Raw genomic sequence first — 20533 nt, 5'->3', positions numbered from 1 at the left:
ACTCCTCCTACATTTGTCATTCACCTTTGCATCTCTGCTTCTTTCTTTTCTACATGAAGTAATTCATCCTGTGTTTGTGCGTGTTCTGGGAAAGCTTCAGTAATTTGTTACTTTGCTTCAGAAATTTTGACTGATCAGCAGTGAGTGGGTGGTCTAGTTCTGAAACTCTAGCATTCCTAAATGGGAAAAAAAAATTAAATCCCTTTGCAAATGAGATAAGGAAGACAAAAAAGTATATAATACTGATAGCATGTTTTCAAGCTAGCTAAGCTGTTCCAATCATGGGGAACCAATTCAGACAGATAAATCAGTATCTTTTATGCAGTCAGTTGCCTCCGGCTCCAGCTGTCTGAAGAGTCAGATGAACACCAGTGTTATTGCAAGGAAAGGGCAAGGGCACTGGAAACATACGTTTTTGGTGGCAGCTGTTAGATTGGCTTCATTCTGCCAAAACCATATAGTGTCAGTGACAGAGATATTTGGGCCCCAGTGAACTTAGTGAAAGCTTTGCCACTGAGCTTAGCAGGACCAAAGTTTCATTGCTTGATGTTTTATCCTCTTTTACTGTACAGAGATTAGAAACAAACAGACAAAACCCCAAACCGCCTAATCTAAGACTGGGTTTTCTGCAAGGGAGCACCAAAATGTAGTTGTAAAGGGTGAAAGATCTGATGACTTGGCCGGCCGAGCAAGGAACAATTCTTGGTCATGAAATGAGCTTGAGGTGCCAGATACCCATTTCCATCTTTGCAACTGTAGGTGATTCCCTGAGTGTCTTACTTCACTAAGCAGCTACTACTACATGAAGAGAGAAATATCTGTGCCTCAGATACTAGATATATATATGGCTTGAATGATGGAGCTGAAAGTACACTGCATTCAATTTACTCTAAATACTGTCATCAACAAGTCAGATCCATTACTGACAAAGCTGATAATCTGCCTGGGAAGAGAAGGGCCCAGGCTTTCAAGACATCCAGAATATACGCGCGCTTATTTTGGAAGCACGTATTTTGGAAACCTGACTGCTACAAATACCAAGTTAAAGCTGCTAAACAGAAGCTCAGATACAACCTCTGGGTATAGCTACACTTGTTCAGCCTGAATCTTACTACTGGCAAGGCCTCATATGCTTCTCTGGGGGTGGAGAAAGAAGGATAAATGGGCCTCAGGATTGACATAAATTACACCTTGTGTTTTTTCTTGTTCTTTTTCTCATAATCATAATATTAAAAATTTAAAAATATTAATAAGACCACCTTATTTATCTTTGCTTCTCTCGTCATATTTTGCAAAACAACACTAGTTTCTCTGATGTTGACACAAAGAAAAGGTTTGATATCTCTATAAAGCTTTGTCTTATTTTTGAGTGATTCTCATGTTCTCACTGCTTCCATCTTTCCTTTCATTTACCCCTTTTCTATAGCTATTTAAATGCTATGTTCAGAACATATGCTATACGTAGATCCCAATCTACTGTATAAACCAGCTTAAACTTAAACTCTCAAAGTCCAAAATCTAGACTACAGCTTTTAACCTCAGGAGAAGAGCGAGTTTTGAAACCTATGGGCCAGCATAGTATGCCAACACTGCAGGACAAGGTTTCATTCCTGTCTTTATACAGTTAGAATGAGATAGCCTAAGGTTAGATTATTTCAGGCACATGCATCCTCATTACAGGGTACTTTTGCCTTGATTTTTCCCTGCTTCTATTTATGACCAATATCCTTAGAGAATAACTAGTTCTCAAACCTGTCAGCATTCACTTGCCACTTTGCGGGCCGTCAAATGACTTTTTCACACACTGAAAAAACCCAAAGTTTCTACAGAGGTTTAAATTAAGTGTGAGCAAGCAGCTGAAAACTAGCATTAACAGCCCTACTACTAGGTATGCAAGAGACAAGGAAAATTCACGCTGTACTGATTGCTAGGAAATACAATCTAAAAAAGTTACCTCCTTTGCCTGGCAGCCTGGTAAAGCAACTCTGTGAACTGTCCGCGGTTCGTTAACATGGCAATTAGTTGATAAGCTGCAGCTGGCATACAGCAGTTACTTTGTAACACTGTATTAATTAACAGAAGTTATCGGGTACTTGCAAACAGTTAGCTAGGAGCACAATGGTTTGCCTACACACCTGTAACTCCCCTGTTTGAATGCAGAAGAACTGAGCTTCAAAAGCAGGTAGGAAAGACAGTGCCTGGTGTCACTGAACTGAGAAAGTCAAAGCACTGGCCTCTGAGCTGTGCCACGCATGCAGTGCTGCCAGTCTCCAATTTTCTTAGCAATACTGTATTTGCCCTGTTTGCTAGGGGTGGCTGCCTCAGATTCCCATCTTTCTAACTAGCCCTTCCTTGAAATAGTATCTGAAAGTAAAGCAAACTAGTACAGAATTTTATGGATCTAATTTAACATTGTATTACTGAGACTTGTAATGAGAGGAAGCCTTGGCCTAGAAGTTGAGCAATATGATGTTAATTCAGGCCAGTATTTTGGCTATAAACCTTGTTATACTTTTGCAAAATAATGTTTTTCTTCTACTACCATGTCTGTAAAAATGAAGACGGTGAACAGTCCTGAGGAAAAGGGATTTTTTTCAACAAAAAGATGCACATCAAATGCATACACATTATGAAGCAACAAGAAGTTGTTTTCAGTATTGCCATGGTCAATATCACAGCACACAAGAAAACCTCTGCACTAGATGTAGCCCATCAGCCAGAAGAAAGCCTGGCTTAAGGAACACAGTGGAGTTGCAATAACTAAGCCTCCATTAGCACTTCATCTAATTTTAGAGAAACTGGAATGACTCAGTTATTTATGTCAACAATCTAAGTCTATCTATAGTTTGATTCAGAAGACCAGCTCTTAGACTCACACAGTTCTAACTTAGGGTTCTTAATCAGATTTCCATGAAAAGATGAAACCTGTTCCAAACTGGACCAGCTACTTACTTTACCCTCTTGTAAGCAAATCCTCCGCCTTTCCAAAATTCTTTATTTAATCAGACAAAAGTCTCACTGAGGTCAGCAAATCACTTAGCCATTTTTGATAACTCCACTTTCAACTAATTAGCTTATAATTTTCTGTATTTTTCAACTAATGACAATATGTTGAGGTGAAATTCAACCAGAGAAAGTATTTTGAGAGTCCACATAATCTTTACTTGGCTTTATTTTATTGTTTTAAGTAGATCTTCTTAGTTTAAACATATCTAGTCTTTTTAAAAGAACCTGAAGATTGCATTTCTCTTTCTGATGCAAATAGTTCAAGTCGGTGCCAGTTTTCTTATACTTTACTGGTAACTGTGCTTCTGCCTCAAATTGGAAAGATCATATTTCAGAAGAAAAAAAAGATTGTTCTCCACTGGTGTTCAGAAACCACATAATGAAAAACAAGATCTGATTCAGTCATAACTCAGTGTTTAAAAAAAGGTAAAGAAAGATTATTACTGTGTAAATGAACTTTAAGATTCGTCTATTGAACTATATGCAAAAACTCCTTCGCAAGAGTTCAAAAATCAAATAAAGTAAGCAGTAGTTATTTTAGTATATTTTAGATATATTTATCTATCTATATCTAGTCTTTTTATATATATATACACATGTATACACACACACGCACAAATAATATACTACATTCTTGTTATTTTAGATCCTGTTCTTCAGTTAAAAGTGATTCTGCGACTCCAGATAAAACTATCTACATTTTTTTTTTTTTTGAAAGATGGTGGAAGCATCTAAAGTGAGGGCTGTAAAGGCACAAACACTTATTTCTGCAGCTAACTACTAAGAATCACAGAAGACTTTTAACTGCCTAGAACCTATTTTCACATATTAGGGGTACGTGCATAGAACACTGTGATCCAGTTAGTTGTATTATTTGATGAAATGCAAGACTGCTTTGTCTGAGAGAGTATGGTCATGGATCCAATTATATTTTTTGTGACGGACAAAGCCACTTCAGTAGCAGTGGAACAAATACTTTAAGGTCTATGCCATGCCTTATTCCATAATTTTGCCATTTGTTAGATTTATTTCTCTTTCTTTGAGGTCATTCTGGGCATAGCTCCCTCTCCAGTTAATGCTGAATTGGTCCATAAGGCAGGTTTTTTATCTGAGTATAGCAAAAAGAACAGGTTGAGCAGCTGCTTATATGCTAGAAACTGTGTTTTCTGTGGACACTTTCTAGGTGAATTTAGGAAGAGAAGAGCATGTGTGTGGGCATGTGGGGAAGCAGAAAGAGGAAAATGAGAGAGAGAGACTATTAAATGGATTGTGAGACAAATCTTTCCCAAATAACCCCAGTAGTACGAATGGGCCACGCTCTTCCACCTCTGCGCGTGCAGAACGACAGCGGACTTCTCCAGCCCTTCCCCACCCCTGCCTGGAGAAGAGCAATCCTTGGCTCTAAGATGCTCTCCGTTCACTTTCTCTAAGTCATGTCCTCTGATGCAGGGATTGTGCACTTGTCTCTGACTAGCAAATCACTTCTATGCTAAGTGAATAGAAGGCCACTGTATTCATTTGCTATATGCCAGACATTTTAATCTCTAGAAAAGCACTAGAAAAGCTAGGAAGTCAATGAGTATGAAACGTATAGTCCATATGGTCTTGTGCATTAGTGATATGGAGTGACAGGTCTGCTTCCCTACGTTCACACTCCAGTCCAGGTATCCAGGTCCCAAATGGGACTATACATATCAGCTTTGCCTGTAAATACCTTCAGAACTGAGTCACAAGCAGTGGTTTTCTTTCTTTAAAAGAAAGGCCGCTCCTTCGCGAGCACTGGGCAATGTGCCCATTTGTCTCAAATTACTGTTTATAATACGACTAAATTTACTCAAACTAGTAGAAACGCTACTTTACCATCTGGTTTAGTCTATGCTGTGGAGATATCTAACCCCAAACTGCTCACCAGGTTATAGTAATACTCATGGTCACTTCTTAAAGTTCTCTGAACGAGAACTGTCTTTTCATGTTGTCTGCATATGCCTTAAGTATGAGGTGGAGCTTCAGGTACTGCTGCAGAAATAATAATCCTGGTATTTAAAATATGAACGTTCATCATTCATACATGTTATAGAAGGTTGTGAGAACGTCCAACGTTAGTAAGAATATGAGAGGAATATTAGGGAAAAGCTGCACTTTCTCTTAAATTGTCCTTTAAAAAATGAACTTAAAAAAAATTTCATGTTGCACACAAATCCCACACACCACTTGAACATAAGAGGGGCTACACAAGGAAAGGGTGTATGGGAGTGTGAACACCACCAGCACTAACATTACAGAGAATGCATTTGAGGAAGCAGAAGTCTCTGAGTTATGGAAAAATAATTTGTTAGTGAAAGAAAGCCCTCCCTTTCAGCACATCATCGTTTTCAGCTGCTCCCAACATTGGGAATACCTGAAAACACTTAAGACTGACTATATATAGCTATAATTCTACTATAATTCTACTCAGTGTCCTCCCCATGTTTCAATAAAATGGCTGTCCAGGAGTACAGAACAGTATCGATACAGTTGATCAACCATAATTTTTAACCTCATTTTCTTAGATAATTTAGGGAAAAAATACTTTTCCGTGCTCATTTGTGTACAGACATGGTAAGTGCCACTCCCTCCAAATCCCAGCATTTGGAAAGTCTGTAAACAAAGTATGATTTTCACTATGTAGTAGCCCATACAGACACGTCCATATGCATTTCAGCTAAGCATTTAACAAGGGTGATTCAAGGCAAGCCACTGATCTTTCTCATACTAGAAACCCATATTGAACTACAGGATAATTGGACTGAGGCACAAATATTCCCTTTATATCTTGAGTCATAAAGACCACAGCTGCCATGTGAACTAACCGTAATTTTATTTTTCTTTGTTTCAGCTCCTTGCACAATGCATTCCAGGAACAGTGTTGAATAGGACACTTGCACTGATGCATAAATTATAGGAGTCACTTCACCTCATACTGAAATGTTCCTATCTTACTGGCAGTTGTGCCAGGAATACAGCACAATTTGTGACAGAAGGTGAAGACCAAAATTTCTAGTAATGAGCATACATTGTTCACAGTCCATATTTCAGCTCTGCAGGGGGAGGTACATACGCAGGAAACAACTTGCGTGCACAGGTTAAGTCCTATACTATCCAGCTCACAAGCCAAAGCCTTCCCCAGAACAGTGAGCTACAGTCACTACAATGAACCGTAATAATAATCTTAAATAGAGGTTTGCTCTCTCAGGTATATTGATGTTTTCAGGATCATTATCTATGTCCATTTACCCTGTTCCTCAGACTCTTTTCTGCAACGTACTAAGCCTTCTGGCCAAGACACAGGAAAATCAACACACGGTCAAAGAACAGTCCATAAGCGCTATCTTATTATAGGTCCTAACATAAAAAACACGGGGAAAAAAACCCTCATCCTATTCCGCCCTCAGAACTGAGATTCAGCACTAAGAAAAGGTAACTAATGCTACCCGTTGGTATAGGTTACTGAACTCACATTAAAAGGGAAATTTCCCTATAGGACAAGTATAGGACAAGATGGGATACCAAAGACTGCCCTGCGATATGGAATACAAGAGTTGCTAGACGGAGAAATGTTGATTAAGAGATGAGGAAGTACTAGCTTCGGTTGCCACATACGAGCTTCTGTTGGTACAAAGATACTAACAGAAGATATCAGCTTCCGTTGGTATAAAGTTTTGTCTGAACCTGACAAAAAGCCTGGTTTGTTACTACAAGAGCATTTCTCACTTTGACAGTTGTCCTCTGCTAATGCTTCAGTAAGTTATATACTTTCTGGCTATGTTCTTTAAGACTGCCCAGCCCTCTGTCAACCCATTTGCTGGGGCTATCCGAAGAGGTGTTGAAGCTAAATTCTAATTTAAAACTCGGTTGAAGCCCTAATTTTAAAGGATTTAACTGTAATTTGAGGGGAAAAGAAAGGCTGTGCATACAGCAGAAATTCTAAGACTTTCTCCCTGGTCCACATTTCCCTGCCATACAGGGTCAGATGAAGTGAAGTCATTGAGTTGCAAGGACCTCTCTGCATTTTGGAACATTTCAATAGCTACAGAAGTGGCTGGAGAACGGCTAACAAATAAAACACTAGGCCAGTGTAACTGGAACAAATAAGCTGCGCGGCACAAACGGTCACTGAAACCCAGCAGAAATCAAAGCTCTGTACAGAGCTCAGAGAAGGGTAGAGCAGCACTCCTAACACGCAGGATGGCAATTTGTCCACCCACAGTCTCATAGCTCATCAGGTAAAAATCAGTAGACCATCCCAGGTCATCTTTTTTATTTGGATAGGTTTCCACTAACATTTTTCATAACTTGCCTGAAGAATGAAAAGGCTTTATTATTTCCTCTATGACATGAAGTCGAGGAAAATACTCTTATTATTATTATTAGTGTTGTTATTAGCATTTAGAGTGATAGAAGGGAATGTGGGGAGACTGTGAAAGCAAAAAACGTTGCCTTACCGTATAAAACATAATGCAAACACAATATGTTGACTAAGTTTTGCATGCTAATACATTTGTTATGACTTCATCCAATTATGGCACATTTAGCAGTTTGTATACCATAATGAAATCGGCAATTATAATTTTTGTGACTTTATGTTCCAGACAAGTTGATGGGTTTGCTGCTTAGCAGCTCCTATCTAGTTTAAATTTTATGTCCCATATGAAATTTGTTGCAAATTGCATCTTTCCATTTATTATTTAGAAGGCTGGTGCACAAAAAGCAAAGCTAGTGGTGACAGACCAAGACTTGCTAGCCACTACAAACTGCAACACATTTTTCCTAAAAAAGAAGCCCTGTTTTAAGCAGAAATCTAGCTAATCAGCGAAATCCAGCTAATCAGTTATCTCCCTAATTAACATATAGGTTTACCATAATCAAAGTGTTTGCAGAATAGGCTCTCATTCTGAGATAAGAACTTTGGCTAGAAATCGGCACGTTAGGGGCAGTCATTATTTACCCGTACCTTTATGTCAATGAACTTTGAATGGGCTTTGGCCCTCTCTAGAATGTATTCTTGGTCAAGAAACAGTGACGCTCTCCTGAGCGTACTCAGAGGGCCAAACTGTCCCTTGAGCTGGCGTGGGTCCCTCCTCTGCTCAGCTACCATCAAGCAGCAAGAGAATAAATCCAACAGGATCTCAAGCTACAACATAACACACGATTGTCCTGATAATCATGTATTCTGCCTCCTGAAATATCTATTAGGAAACACGAGCTCTACCAGCATCAATGAGATGTGGAGGAGCAATTCTGGTTTGTTAAAAAGGCTTTAGGAGAAAAAGCTGAATAAAGCCATGGGCAGAATTTGAATGGAGGGGCACATCCTTCTGCATCTCCTATCTCAAATTAAAAGACAGATATCATTAATTGGTCACTGTCAACAATATTATGTTCTTCTCCCTTAAGTTCTAGTCTATTGTTAGGAGCAGCTCCAGTCGACATGGAGGGCCAGACTGCAGTGTTATTCAGATGGAGCAGCGCTTTACTGCTACTGGACTATTTATGGAGACAGCTTATTCATTACACTAAGTGAATAAGACTTAAAAAAAAAAAAAAAAGCCTCCAGGGAGGGAGATATGCTAGAAGCTATGACTTCAGCAAGTCCTTTGGTTCACGCTGCTTTAAATAAGAGAAGAGGACAAGGCCAATGAAGAGGGAGGCAAATTAATAGCTTTTTAAGAGTTGCGGAGTGGGAGGACGAGTGACATTTTGATGTAGAGAATGACAGATAAAACAATTCAGACAATTGGGCTTATGGAGAACACGATTCCTGTGCCAATCCATACTTTTTTTCTAAAAGCAGTAGCAGTTGAGATGCAAGAAATAAAACAGTAAAACCATTCTCAAATAAACAAAAATGAGAAGTGTAGCTGGGTGATGAACAAGAAGCTAAAACAGAAAAGCTAAACACCAGGATCTAAAGCTAATGGCAAGCCTTTGCAGGAAGACTAACATTCACATTCCCCTCTGGGCCACACTTTGGATAGAAATGATAATTTGTTAGAAAGTGTCATTTCATTCCCCCTCCCCTCCCATTCCTGCACCCACCAGCTAAGCGACTGCATGGCTCCAGGACTGCTAGACATTGCAGCCCCAGATCTGAGATTCAAAATAACCTCAGGGAAGTATTATTCTGAAATTTCACTGGGTTACAGCAAGCTGTAGGGCAATGCAAACACATTTCTAATACAACTGCAACAATGGGTTTGGGAAATTTTTTAATGCTAGGTAACATGAATGTAACTAATTTAACTGACAAAAGGTTTACATTTATCTACTGGATAGTACTGCCTGACTTAACTAAAGGAAGGAAGCCGTTGCCATGGATGAGCTCAGAGCCATGTGAGCTAGCGTATTGACTCATTCTGGACAAGACAGTCTTGTTGAACTCAAGAATTTGAAAATAAGAAGGAAACGCTGTCCAAAAAAATAATGTTGGAAATTAATTTTCAAACTTTCGTACAAATGAACGCTCATCTCAGTTCCCAAATATCTTGCTCATGATATCTGGCACTTTTGCAAGCGAAACACCTTCCTGACAGAAGTAAAAACGTGCAACTTGGATGTGTCTGTTGCTGCTCAGTTTTGAGGCTGGCAATTCCATCTCTTAGTATTTGGAAAAACACTCCAAAACCTTTACCTTGGAAAGCACAAGAAACCGACACCAAAGTATTCTCATCTAAGCTTTAAATGCTCAAGATCTTGGTTCCTGGAAGGTCTCTAACGCTACCCGGCAGCTCCATCAAATATGGGGATAAATGATACTCTTCTCTGCCTTTATTTAAGTTTAATCAAATAATTTTTGCATGTGAGCTTTAGGTTATGTGACTTCAAAAAAAAAAAAAAAAACTGGGTATCTGCATTTGAAGCAACATTTAGTTTGTCTTGTGGCTATACAGACATATGCCCTGCCCTAAATTTGGGTGCTGTACGAAACAAAGATGCCTCTTAGTTATGTTCTGCATTAATACACAGGCCAGTTTCACATTTCATTGTTTTCTATTCAAACTAAATACACTGGTGCACGACAAATTTATCTTAATTCTTCTTTTACCATGAAGTACTACAGCAAGTACCAAAGACTACCACATTATCTAAAATGATTGACCACCAATAAACGTACCACCACAAAATTCAAGTCTATATGAAAAACTGAGATAAATACAGTACCATAAATTCTCCACTCAAAAAGGGGAAAAGCTAACCTAAGCCAATAATGAAAGCAGGAGTAATTCCTTGGACATCTAAGCTTTTTCTTAAAGGTTTACAGAATAACATAATTTCTTCTAGCTGTTATTATGAAGTCTTGCCTTCCTTTCACATTTGCGATAAACATGCAGATTTTTAGAGAAGGCATGTAGTATTTAATCCAGTATGAATGTAAGTGGGAAATTATATCAGAGAGAAAAATTAGGACCAATTTCGCATTGTTCTGTGGGAGTAGCTGATCAAAACACCGGTTTTTTGTTTTTTGGGGGAAATTCCAGAATGTCAAAAACTTTCATTTCTAACCAGAACTAAAACATACATTCTGAATAGTCCTTGGGTTGAAAAAATGCCATAAAACAATTTGAAATTTCAGGCTGTTTTTACATTTTCAGGTTTTTACCATCTTTACAGTGTTTCATAACATCATAAAGAGTAATTCAAAATAAACTCTGCTTCTACTCCTGACATAATATAACATTTGAAATACTATACTTTTATCTTATTTGGGGGAAATGCTTAAGGCAGTAGCGATTTCAACATCCCTCTCCTAAATCAAATCATCCCTTCTCTGTCGCAAAATGGTTACAGGAGCCCCAAAACGTCCTCTCGCGCTTTGTTAAGTTGTGACGTTGCTCATATCACAACAAACATGGTACTAGCGGCTGTCTTTGAAAAATGAACAGCACACTACGTAAAGGCCCCAATTCAACTTCTCCCTGCTATGTAAGAAAGGACTGTCCCCTCCAGATCCCCTCCAGATTCCTGGGCAACTGGAGCATGCAAATATAAAATAAAAGGAAGTAATAAAAAAGTTGACTAACCTAACCCACCTGAGCTCGGCTCACAGGGATCAATGTCTTCATCATCACTGGGACATTCAGCCGAGGCCACCAGGATGTCATCTGTGGTCTGCAAAGAAAACAAAAGTCAAGTAAATCAATTTTAATTGGTCTAACAGGTTGTTAGAGTCTCACTGACATTTCTTTTATTGCTCACACTTACGCAAGGCCCAGAGCATTCCAGACTTAATATTTAATGGCACAGTGACACTCTCCAACTCTGTATTAATGGGACTTGCTTTTCAATTCACACTTGTCAGTTTTTTTTAAAAAAAAACTGTGTTAGATATCCAAAGCAGGCCCTTAAACATTTTTCTCTCTTTTTTTTTTTTTTTTCCCCGGTAGTAAGAACAGAAAGCAGAGGGATAGAATATGTATATTGAGGCTGCTGGTCTCCCCCCTTTTTCTCCAATATCTCTACTATGATATTGCCTGAAAACACTGAGAGCATTAAAAATCCAAGACAAAATATTGAATTGCCTGCAGCAGATAAAACTATCAGAAACGCAGTGATGTTTTCTCCAATAATTGCACTTGCTTTCTTAAATGTAAAAAGAAAAAAACAAAAGCATTTTACTCCTTGAGTTAAATGTTTAATGTAAAGGAATAGTCAAGGAAAGGAAACAACAACATAAACATAAATATATGTAGCGTTAGAATATCCTCTTGTCTTAAATAAGCAAAGTACTGCTTGAGTTCTGCTGCGTTCAGTTCAGAAAGGTTCTCAGAGCATCTGTCCAAAATGGAGAGTTCTTCATGCAAAGAAATCAAATAAACCAAGACAAAGGAGACAAATACAGGGGTCTATACCACACTGGATGCTATATAAAAAGAAACTGGGGATTCCCATCTTGCTTTTCTTCCAGTGCAAGAAGAAGATATACAATGAAACACAGAGGCAATCAATCCGAACCTGATAAAATGAAATACCTTCTGTCCAAGCCACCTCTGAGAACAGTCATTTAGAAATGTAATAAGAACATCCACAGACGTTCGGGGAAATAATAGGAGGGAAATATAAACTGTCATGCTTCTGGTCGTTTCTCAAGAAATTACTAATGAGGTTAGGAGGCAGCTTTCCTTATGGGCAAGACATTCCCTAACTTCCTTTTCAATCTTCCTTTCACCTCACCGTAGGAAATTTGTGGAGAGAGTAAGAGACTACATGATACTGAAACAAGTAAAGATATAGTTGGCAAAAAGCCATTCTTGGGTTCCTATATGATAAATACGCTAGAAGGTGCGAACCATTTTTGTCAACGTGAAATACTACTTTTTAACATTTTTTTGGATGGATAGGAGAGAGGGACATAAAATACAAAGTTTTTCCTCCTCAGTTTAAATCTGAGCATGTACCAATTTTATTTCTGTTGGCCAAAGTGTTCTGAATGCTATTTATCATTATTCTCCTAAATGAAGTTTCAAAGCAAGGCATATTAAGGTCATAGGCTGTTCTTTGTCACCCTTCGAGAATATTAATGAATGTACTCTTTCAGCGCTTCTGTGCGATAGGAAAGTGATACAGGAATACTGTCATTAATATGTGAAGCACAACAAACACAAACCTATTATGATAATATCGTATTTGACAGGGAGAAGATTGAGGCATAATAGAATGAAGTAACTTGCCGAAGGTAACCAAAAAGGCAACAGATGACAGCTGTGTTATGTCACAGTTCAATGCCATAATCATAAAAATCACCTTTCCTTATGGCTGAGAAGATTCATAGCAGGGAAACCACTATGTACATCTATGAGGCTGCCACAGTAAGCTTGCAAATTTGGAATAAGGAGACAACACCAAAAAATTATTCTAGTTGCCCAGACTTTCTGCTGTGCATAAAAATAGAACTATAACACAAAAAGACAGCTGCAAATATCCTGTTAAATTTCTTTCGTCCTTTTTTCCCCCAAAAGACAAGCATGTGGGCTTGAAAATCAGCACCTTATTTCCTTCTTGGAAAATCACCCATGTTTTTTTTCTAAAATATAAAGAAAAATAACCAACCAAGCAACCAACCAATAAAGCTTGCACCTAAGTTAACTCTGTACTTTAAGACACACACAAAAAAGTATTTTAAAAAGTATCATGCATCTTCTAAACAGCTTTAGCTTTGCCAGTAAGACCTCAGGGTCTTATTTTTCCTTCTACCCATAATACCAGATAAGACACTATACTCGTATGACCTGCAGCTGCAACACTCCATATTTACCAACTGATCATTGGCACATGTACACAAATATTATTAAAGAGAGAGCATCATATGCTTATACAATAGGCACATAGCAAGAAATGATTTCTATAGGATCTACTGTTCTAAATGAAATTTTATTTAAGGGTGCTTTGGTACATGCATGGATGTGTAAGCCCCCTGACGGTTGTAACTGGAGCTGATCGAGACAAAATGTTCAGATAGAATTATAGAATTATAGTCGTGATTATTCTTGAAATAGGATAGGACGGGGAATCAGACTTCAGTTTGATTAAGTAACTCTAGTAACTTTAGTTATTCTTTCTACGGTTTGCACTGCAATCAAAATTACCAGAAAATAACTATGGAAAAATCATATACTTTAAGTATCTTAAAGTATGAAAGATAATTTGCTCAGTTACTTACAAGTGAGAGGATCAAAACTATCATTATAAAGTGACACTAATTCCAATCTTATCTGTAGAAAGAGAATGCACACTTCTAAAAGAACAAAGGGATGTTCTTGACTGATAAAAGTGCATGTATACTATGGGTAAAGAAATGCATAGTACCTTACATAAAGGTGAATATAACATGTCAGGAAAGATCTCATTACTGTTTCTGAGTGTTAAAGGAAATACTGTGCATGTCAAAGCCAACACTAGATGTAAAACTGATTTTTTTTTTTTGCAAGCAATAAATCAAGTATCAGAACTGGAATAAGAAGAGAAGAGGTAAGATGATGTAGATCTTTTTTTTTTTTTTTTTTTGAAATGAAACTGTGTCAGGAATATTTCTAGTTTAAATATCAACAAACAGATGAGTCACAACCTCCCTCTATTCTCCCCTATCACCTAACTGCAAACACAAACACCTCTTTCCTGCTACTTTTACTTTTTTTCCACAATGGAGACAAATCAGCTGTGAAAGCGAAGCGGTAGCTACCAAGTTAGAAATGAAAGCCATCAGACTGCTTAACATATTTTAAAATGGGATTATTAATTAACAAAAACACTAGAGAATATAAAGAAACTATATATAGTAATATATCCGTAATAAAGAAATACTCTTGGTCAGCACCAGTGCTCTCTCTCCACATGAGCTCTGGATGGGAGATTTACCTGAGCAATGAACAGGATTTAGACCCTGCTCAGGGCCTCATGCAGCCAAGGGGTATAGATAAATAATGTGAGATAGACTAATATGTTTTACTTACTGCATATTATCTTTTTCTTATGCTTTTTAATTTGGATGGTAAGATTTCAAATCAATCAGTTTTCCTAAGTGATTTGCAATTGTTGCTAGCACTATGGCTAATTTACAAGACACTGCTCTGAGCATTCTCATTAATCAAGGATTTAAAAGTCAGTGGAAAATCCCTTATTTACAGCAAGTGTCTAATAGGATAACATCCTAGCTAGTATCATCATAATACAAGAGCGGATTAGAACGTCTCATGGGCGAGTTGTTCAAATTCATTTATAGAAGTGATACTCTAGTTGTAAGAGATTAACAAAAATAAAATTAAAATAGCAAGTGCACAACCTGGAAGGCCAGGCAGAACTTCTTTTGGTTGTATCTTTCCTTTGTGCGTTTTCATATCTTTTCAGATTTATTCTACTGATGTGGCTATGTGATTTAAAATGCGGTCCACTGTAATATATGGCTCCTGAAAACGTTGGACATCTGTTAACATTTCAAAGGATGATAGAAAAGCTTACAATTACCGTACCAATATAAAAAATGGATAAAAATCACATATTGTAAAACTGGATGTCACCACATAACATAGTTTCTGACAGTTACCCACGGATGTGGCCATTGCAAGAATAAGAGTCTTGCAGCTCTGTTTGCAAAAACAAGGACTTCAGCATTTGGCTCTTAGCCAACAGAGTTAAAATATCACCGATCTGCCACCTTGCTTCAGGAAGGAAACGGTGACTATTCCAGCAAAGCTCTTGGCCAGGTCAAAAAAATGACGCTCTAGTCACGGCTTAAATATAGCCATAGCCTGTAGCTGGGAATAAACATCAAGCTGCCTCAAAAGCTGCAACCATAGAGGTTCAACCGAAAATGGCATCACAAACTACAGCTGCGCCCTTTATAGTGCTTTTTAACGCTATATACAAAAAGTAGCGAATGCATAAACAATATAGAAGAGTCAGGCTTTTCGATTATCCAGTTTTTGCATGACGGGGCATAAAAACCCACCATCTCATTCAGTTTTTTAATGTATGAGGCCTGCTAAACCTGAAGGTACCAGAGAAATGCGATCCGAAAATTAAATCACCAATCTAAATTGTGTATTCATTAATGGCATAATGGATCCTGCAAATTTCTCCTACAGTATTCCATCAGCTCTCTTTTAAGTCATAGCACCCTACAGCTACTCTGAATATAGTTTATTCCTTTCTTGTTCAATAATATATTTTATCCCGTAAGAACTGCAAGTAAATTCAAATTACACAATAGTTAAAAACCGGTCGCCCTAAAGTATTATGCGAATTATAAACAGCCTAACTGCTTTTGACTATAGTTTAAATTATTTTAGATTAAAACTTCAACTGTGTAATCAAAACCATTCTTGCTCATTTTTACAGCCGTGGTGCTCGATGATACCAGTCGGGCACCGTTGTGCTTGCCGTTAAAAGAAACAGGAAGGAAAAGGCTCTGCTCTGAGCAGCTGAAAGTTCAGTTTAGCACCACATGCAATAAATGAGCGTGAGAGAGAATAACGGGGAAGAGAAGGGCAGGGTGAGGATGGCACTGATACAAGTTTTAGTGGTTACGCAGGTAGCGCCGGCCCTGATCTAGCAACGTATATGAGAACATGCTTAATTTTGAAAAGTAGATGCTTGGGAGGGAGCCAGGGAAGCAGCACATCCTGAAGTGCTCTGCAGATGGGTGCACAGCTCCTGGAACAGGATGATTTACAAATACTACCGGGAATTCGCCTGCTTGGGGCTTGGCTTGCGACGCTGACCCCTTCTCAGCTGAATCTTTTTCCCCTTCCCTTTCCACCAGGAGCGAGTCTCAGCGCAGAGTTAGGGGAGGCTCCGCTTTACGGGCGGCTCTGAGGCAGCACCCCACGCGCTGGCCGCTAGCGTGGGGTGCGGGAAAGCCCAAAAGCGGCCGCGGAGAGGAGGAGACGGCCTGCGGGGTGCGGGGGCTGGCACTGCTGGCAGGACGGGGGGGGGGGTGAGGCAGAAAAGGGGTGACAGAAGGGGGAGAGGACAGCCTGAAACTCATATAAAGCATCAACGTCATGGAGACGTGGAGATCTCGAGGAGGAGAAGATAAAACTCTTTCTCCAAAACGGCCGGAAGGTCAGGAAGAAAAGAGGAAGATAAAGCGAAGCAGAAGCCTGAGACCGGCCAAGAGGATGCTGTGAACAGATGGTGCCTGACGAGCGAGAACAAGGCTGCAGAGCCTCGCAGAGGAAACGCAACGCGCTCAAAATAACGTCCGGTCAGTGCACAGGTGACCACAGTGTGAGTAGCGAAGGCAGGAGCAGGCAGCACGTATAGTCTAATTTTTAGGAGACAGAAGGTCGGGGCATCCCTGCGTTGTGAGGGCAAGTCACGAAGGGACGGAGAAATTAATGGTGAGGTCGAGGGAGCAAAGAGAGCTCAGGCAGTGGAAGGAGATGGCCAGAAAAGCAAGTAGCTGATGTAAACAGACCCTGTTAAGTGAAGTTTAATGGGCAAGAATTTAACGACTGTTAACAAACGGCCATCTGAAAACATACTTTCACACATAGGACTGGGAAATTAAAGCCCTAATTCTCCTTTTCCCCAATTCTTCGGTTACCAGCTCTGCCTACATTACTTCATTTCTCCCCTGGCAAAAGCTTATTCAAATACTCGCTTTTTATTTCAGTGAGAATTAGCTACAACTGACACTTAAATACAGAGGTCTGCCTCAGCTTAGCAGAAGAGTATATATCTAGAGCCATGGTATAAATAGAGGATTTGAAAAACCAACAGATACACACAGCTACCGTCTTCATTAGCTATGGCAACTTTTTTTTTTTTTTTTAACATGGTTCACAATGTTTACAGGAGGAAGCTTAGAGCAGTGATTTTGTACTTTTGGGTTGGACATATTAAATCCGAAACAGTGAGGGGCTTTCTTAAAAAACAGTCTCTCATATATATTTCTTTTTTTTTTCTTTCCTTTAAAGGGAGAAATAAAGTAGCCTAAACCGATGAGAACGCCAGCAGAAACCAACAGGGTATGAAAAAAATCACAGAAGAGTTCCTGTAGAAAAAAAAAAAAAAATCAGATTTCATTTTTGGAACTGGATTAACTGCACAATTTTCCAGCCAAGACTGTGTAATTTACATTTAATTTTCTGTGTATGAAGCCGATCTCTATAACTGGTTGTTGAGACAGCCATAGAAAGAAACTCGAATATGTCACACATTAATCAGTCGTACTGTGCAGCAAGCTTCTCACCAGTGTTAATAACTTTCCATTCCATACGGTAGTCTGCGGAGAAAGACGCTATAGTTATCTAGCAGTAATATCAGCTCTAGATGACATGCCATTTGGACAAGTGCCTCTAAATTTGTGTTTAACCTGTTATAGGTCAAACAAATACATGTGCCTCAATTTCTGCTCATCCACCCACATACAAAAAGTATTTTCTCCTTGTTATGCTACTGAAAAATGTTATTTCTAGACATGGATATTAAAATGCTAATATTTCTAGCACATGCATAATATTTAGTATAGCTTTTATTAACTGCTGTCATATTATTATCCCATAATGTGAAAATATAGTAACTGAAAACAGAAACACTCTCTCAAGTCTACCTTTCATCAAATTAATACCATCATGCTATTTCTTGTAATGGTCAGCGTTTGACTCCGGGGGAAAGGCAAATGCCTTGACTGGAAAGTTCCTTTCACAGAAAAATATTAAACATCTAGGATTTAATAACCAAACACAAATAAGGCTTTTGAGTTTCTGAAACGAATGTTGTAGAAATTAAACTCTGAGGGCTAGGTAAAAAAATGAGGATGATGCCTAGGGTGCCTTACAGGGCACCTTGAGCCTTGCTCCCCAAACCTCAGGAACCACAGGAACGCAGCTGCCCCACCCAGCAGAGCACAACCACCTTACTTCTGGCCCCCACCTCTCTCTGCATTAGGTCCATCAGGAGGCTTTCCAAAGACCAATCCTAAAGCCCACAGACAACATTACTTTCACACAGAGAAGCACTTGCGTTACTTCTCCAATCCCCTCCTAAATAAAAATCCCAAACATCTGAGTTCCCATGGGCAAAATTACCACAAATAGCTGAAATATATTTGAGAAAAGGATTTACAGTCAAATAGTGTCAACAAAACTGCATGGCTTTCCTTTAAGCTCTGAATTTGAAGTGAATTGCTTTGGTCAGAGTCTTAGAGCCATTTACCTCATCCAGAAAAAAACAGAAACAGAGCATAGAAAATCCAAGCCCTGGTAAAGCTACAACATTTTACCTAGACAGCTAGTCTGGCAGCACTCAACATAAAAGTATTGCTAATCAAAAAAAAAAAAACAAAAAAAAACAAATGATTTCCTATCATGTCAAGTCCATCACCTCCTGCAACATATGAATAATGTTAGTTTCACAGATGTAGACCAAAAAAAAAAAAAAACAAAACACAATTTGTTTATGAACGTCTTTTCACTCTGCCCTTGTGAAACTTTTCCAGACCTGCTGGCTAGAAAATTAACCCACGGTATTTCCTCTCTGTTTCTCTCGTCATTAGGCAACTTATGAAAACGCGTCCAACATTACCAATGTCTTTTTCAGTGGCTTACAAGGAGATACTTAACACTGCCCTAACTGCAGCTGAACCTACCGGATCATTTACTAACTAGCTGGGTTTCTTGGAAGCGCAGCAAGTACCAACTGCATAGTGAAAGGAGTATCAAACACAGGAGTTACTGTTTCTTATTTTTCAGCAGGAGGAGGAAGGTTTACACAGGTTTTCTGGGACAGGTCACTTCGTTACTTGATCCAAGACTTAAGTTTCAGCACAAGGCACGGTATTTATCAAAAGGAACAACTGATGTTCAGCACGAACTTCACACTAATGCCTCAAAAATAGCGCTGGCTGTGATAAAGGGTTGAACCGTGCGCCTTTCACAGCTCTCAACTGTTGGTCAAGGCCAACTCACGGTCAAAGGCACCTGACGGCCCATTTAGCAAGAGGAACGACGGCAGAACCACAGAAACTTCTCCACTGATAACGACCTCAATTTATTTTTGCTGTTCCACAGGAATGGATCAGTATTGGACTTCTCTCCTGAAAACAGTACTAGATGGTCTTGCTCTTGACTGACGCAGAACTACATGTGCAATAAAGAGACCAAACTCTTCCTTTCTCTCCTGCTGGAGCAACAATGTTAAGGGAAAGGTGCCTGGCTGGGAATGCGGAGCGTATGTGCTCTGCACCCTGCTTCTGCTGCTCCCCTTCCTCCACTCTCGCCCTCCCGCAACGGTGCCGACAAAAATGGGAGTTCACTGCCCTGCTTCCTCGGACACCTCTCTGCGCTCCTGGTGATGGACATCCCCGCCACTCAGGCTGTCCCAAAAGTCCTGGCAAATCCACGCAAGGTTGCAGACAGAAAAAGCCCATTGATTTCAAGCTGGAGAAAAAACTCAGAGAAGAGACATGGTACAAAACTGAACTTTAAAATTTAAAGTAGATATTGATATGCAACATGCTTGCGAAGAACATACTGACATTTAATTGTATGATATCTAGTATACTAGTTATACTATTTCACTTATTAAAGTACCCATGGTTTGGAGGAAGAATGACAACAAACAGTTACATTTTTACTCTCTCAGTTAACTTTTAGATTCAAATTCTGTTTTCATAAATCAGATTTTTTGCTAACTTCATTCTACAATTACAAATGCTTCTGTTATGAATCTTTCCAAATAGAGGCTGTGCTTCTCTTCAATTTACTTTTTTCCTCCTTGTTTCCCCCAGGTAACTAAAATAGCTTGAGAATAAGGGACAATTAACGTGTAAATGCTTTTTAAAAGTCACTTATGCTTTCTTTCTGAGCTTCCCTTCAGAACATCAGCATTCTTTTCTCACAAACACTATACTTCATTACAGAAAACAAAAATGTAGATTGATTTTTTTATTTTTCAATTTCCACTAAACCAAAAATATATGAAATAGAATGTCACTGAGGAAATCCAAAAGCTTATTTTTTCCTAGACAAAAAATTAGTTTTGACTCTAAGTG

The 20533-nt window shown here is 38.9% G+C and overlaps 1 protein-coding gene across 33 annotated transcripts in view; it reads right to left on the bottom strand.

The window, feature by feature from the left end:
- Positions 1-20533, bottom strand: part of NRXN1 (neurexin 1) — a 726764-nt gene that overhangs the window by 9203 nt on the left and 697028 nt on the right. For 23 of the 33 annotated variants that reach the window (XM_068939986.1, XM_068940005.1, XM_068939991.1 and 20 more), the window contains one exon: positions 11064-11151. In XM_068939986.1, coding sequence (XP_068796087.1) covers positions 11064-11151 — 88 coding nt within the window. The remainder of the gene's footprint in view (positions 1-11063; positions 11152-20533) is intronic. The other 10 variants (XM_068939987.1, XM_068940007.1, XM_068939994.1 and 7 more) reach the window with 1 other exon arrangement.

The sequence above is a fragment of the Struthio camelus genome, chromosome 3 (assembly GCF_040807025.1).
Source record: "Struthio camelus isolate bStrCam1 chromosome 3, bStrCam1.hap1, whole genome shotgun sequence".
Taxonomy (NCBI): domain Eukaryota; kingdom Metazoa; phylum Chordata; class Aves; order Struthioniformes; family Struthionidae; genus Struthio; species Struthio camelus.
This window is presented reverse-complemented; position numbering and strand designations above follow the sequence as displayed.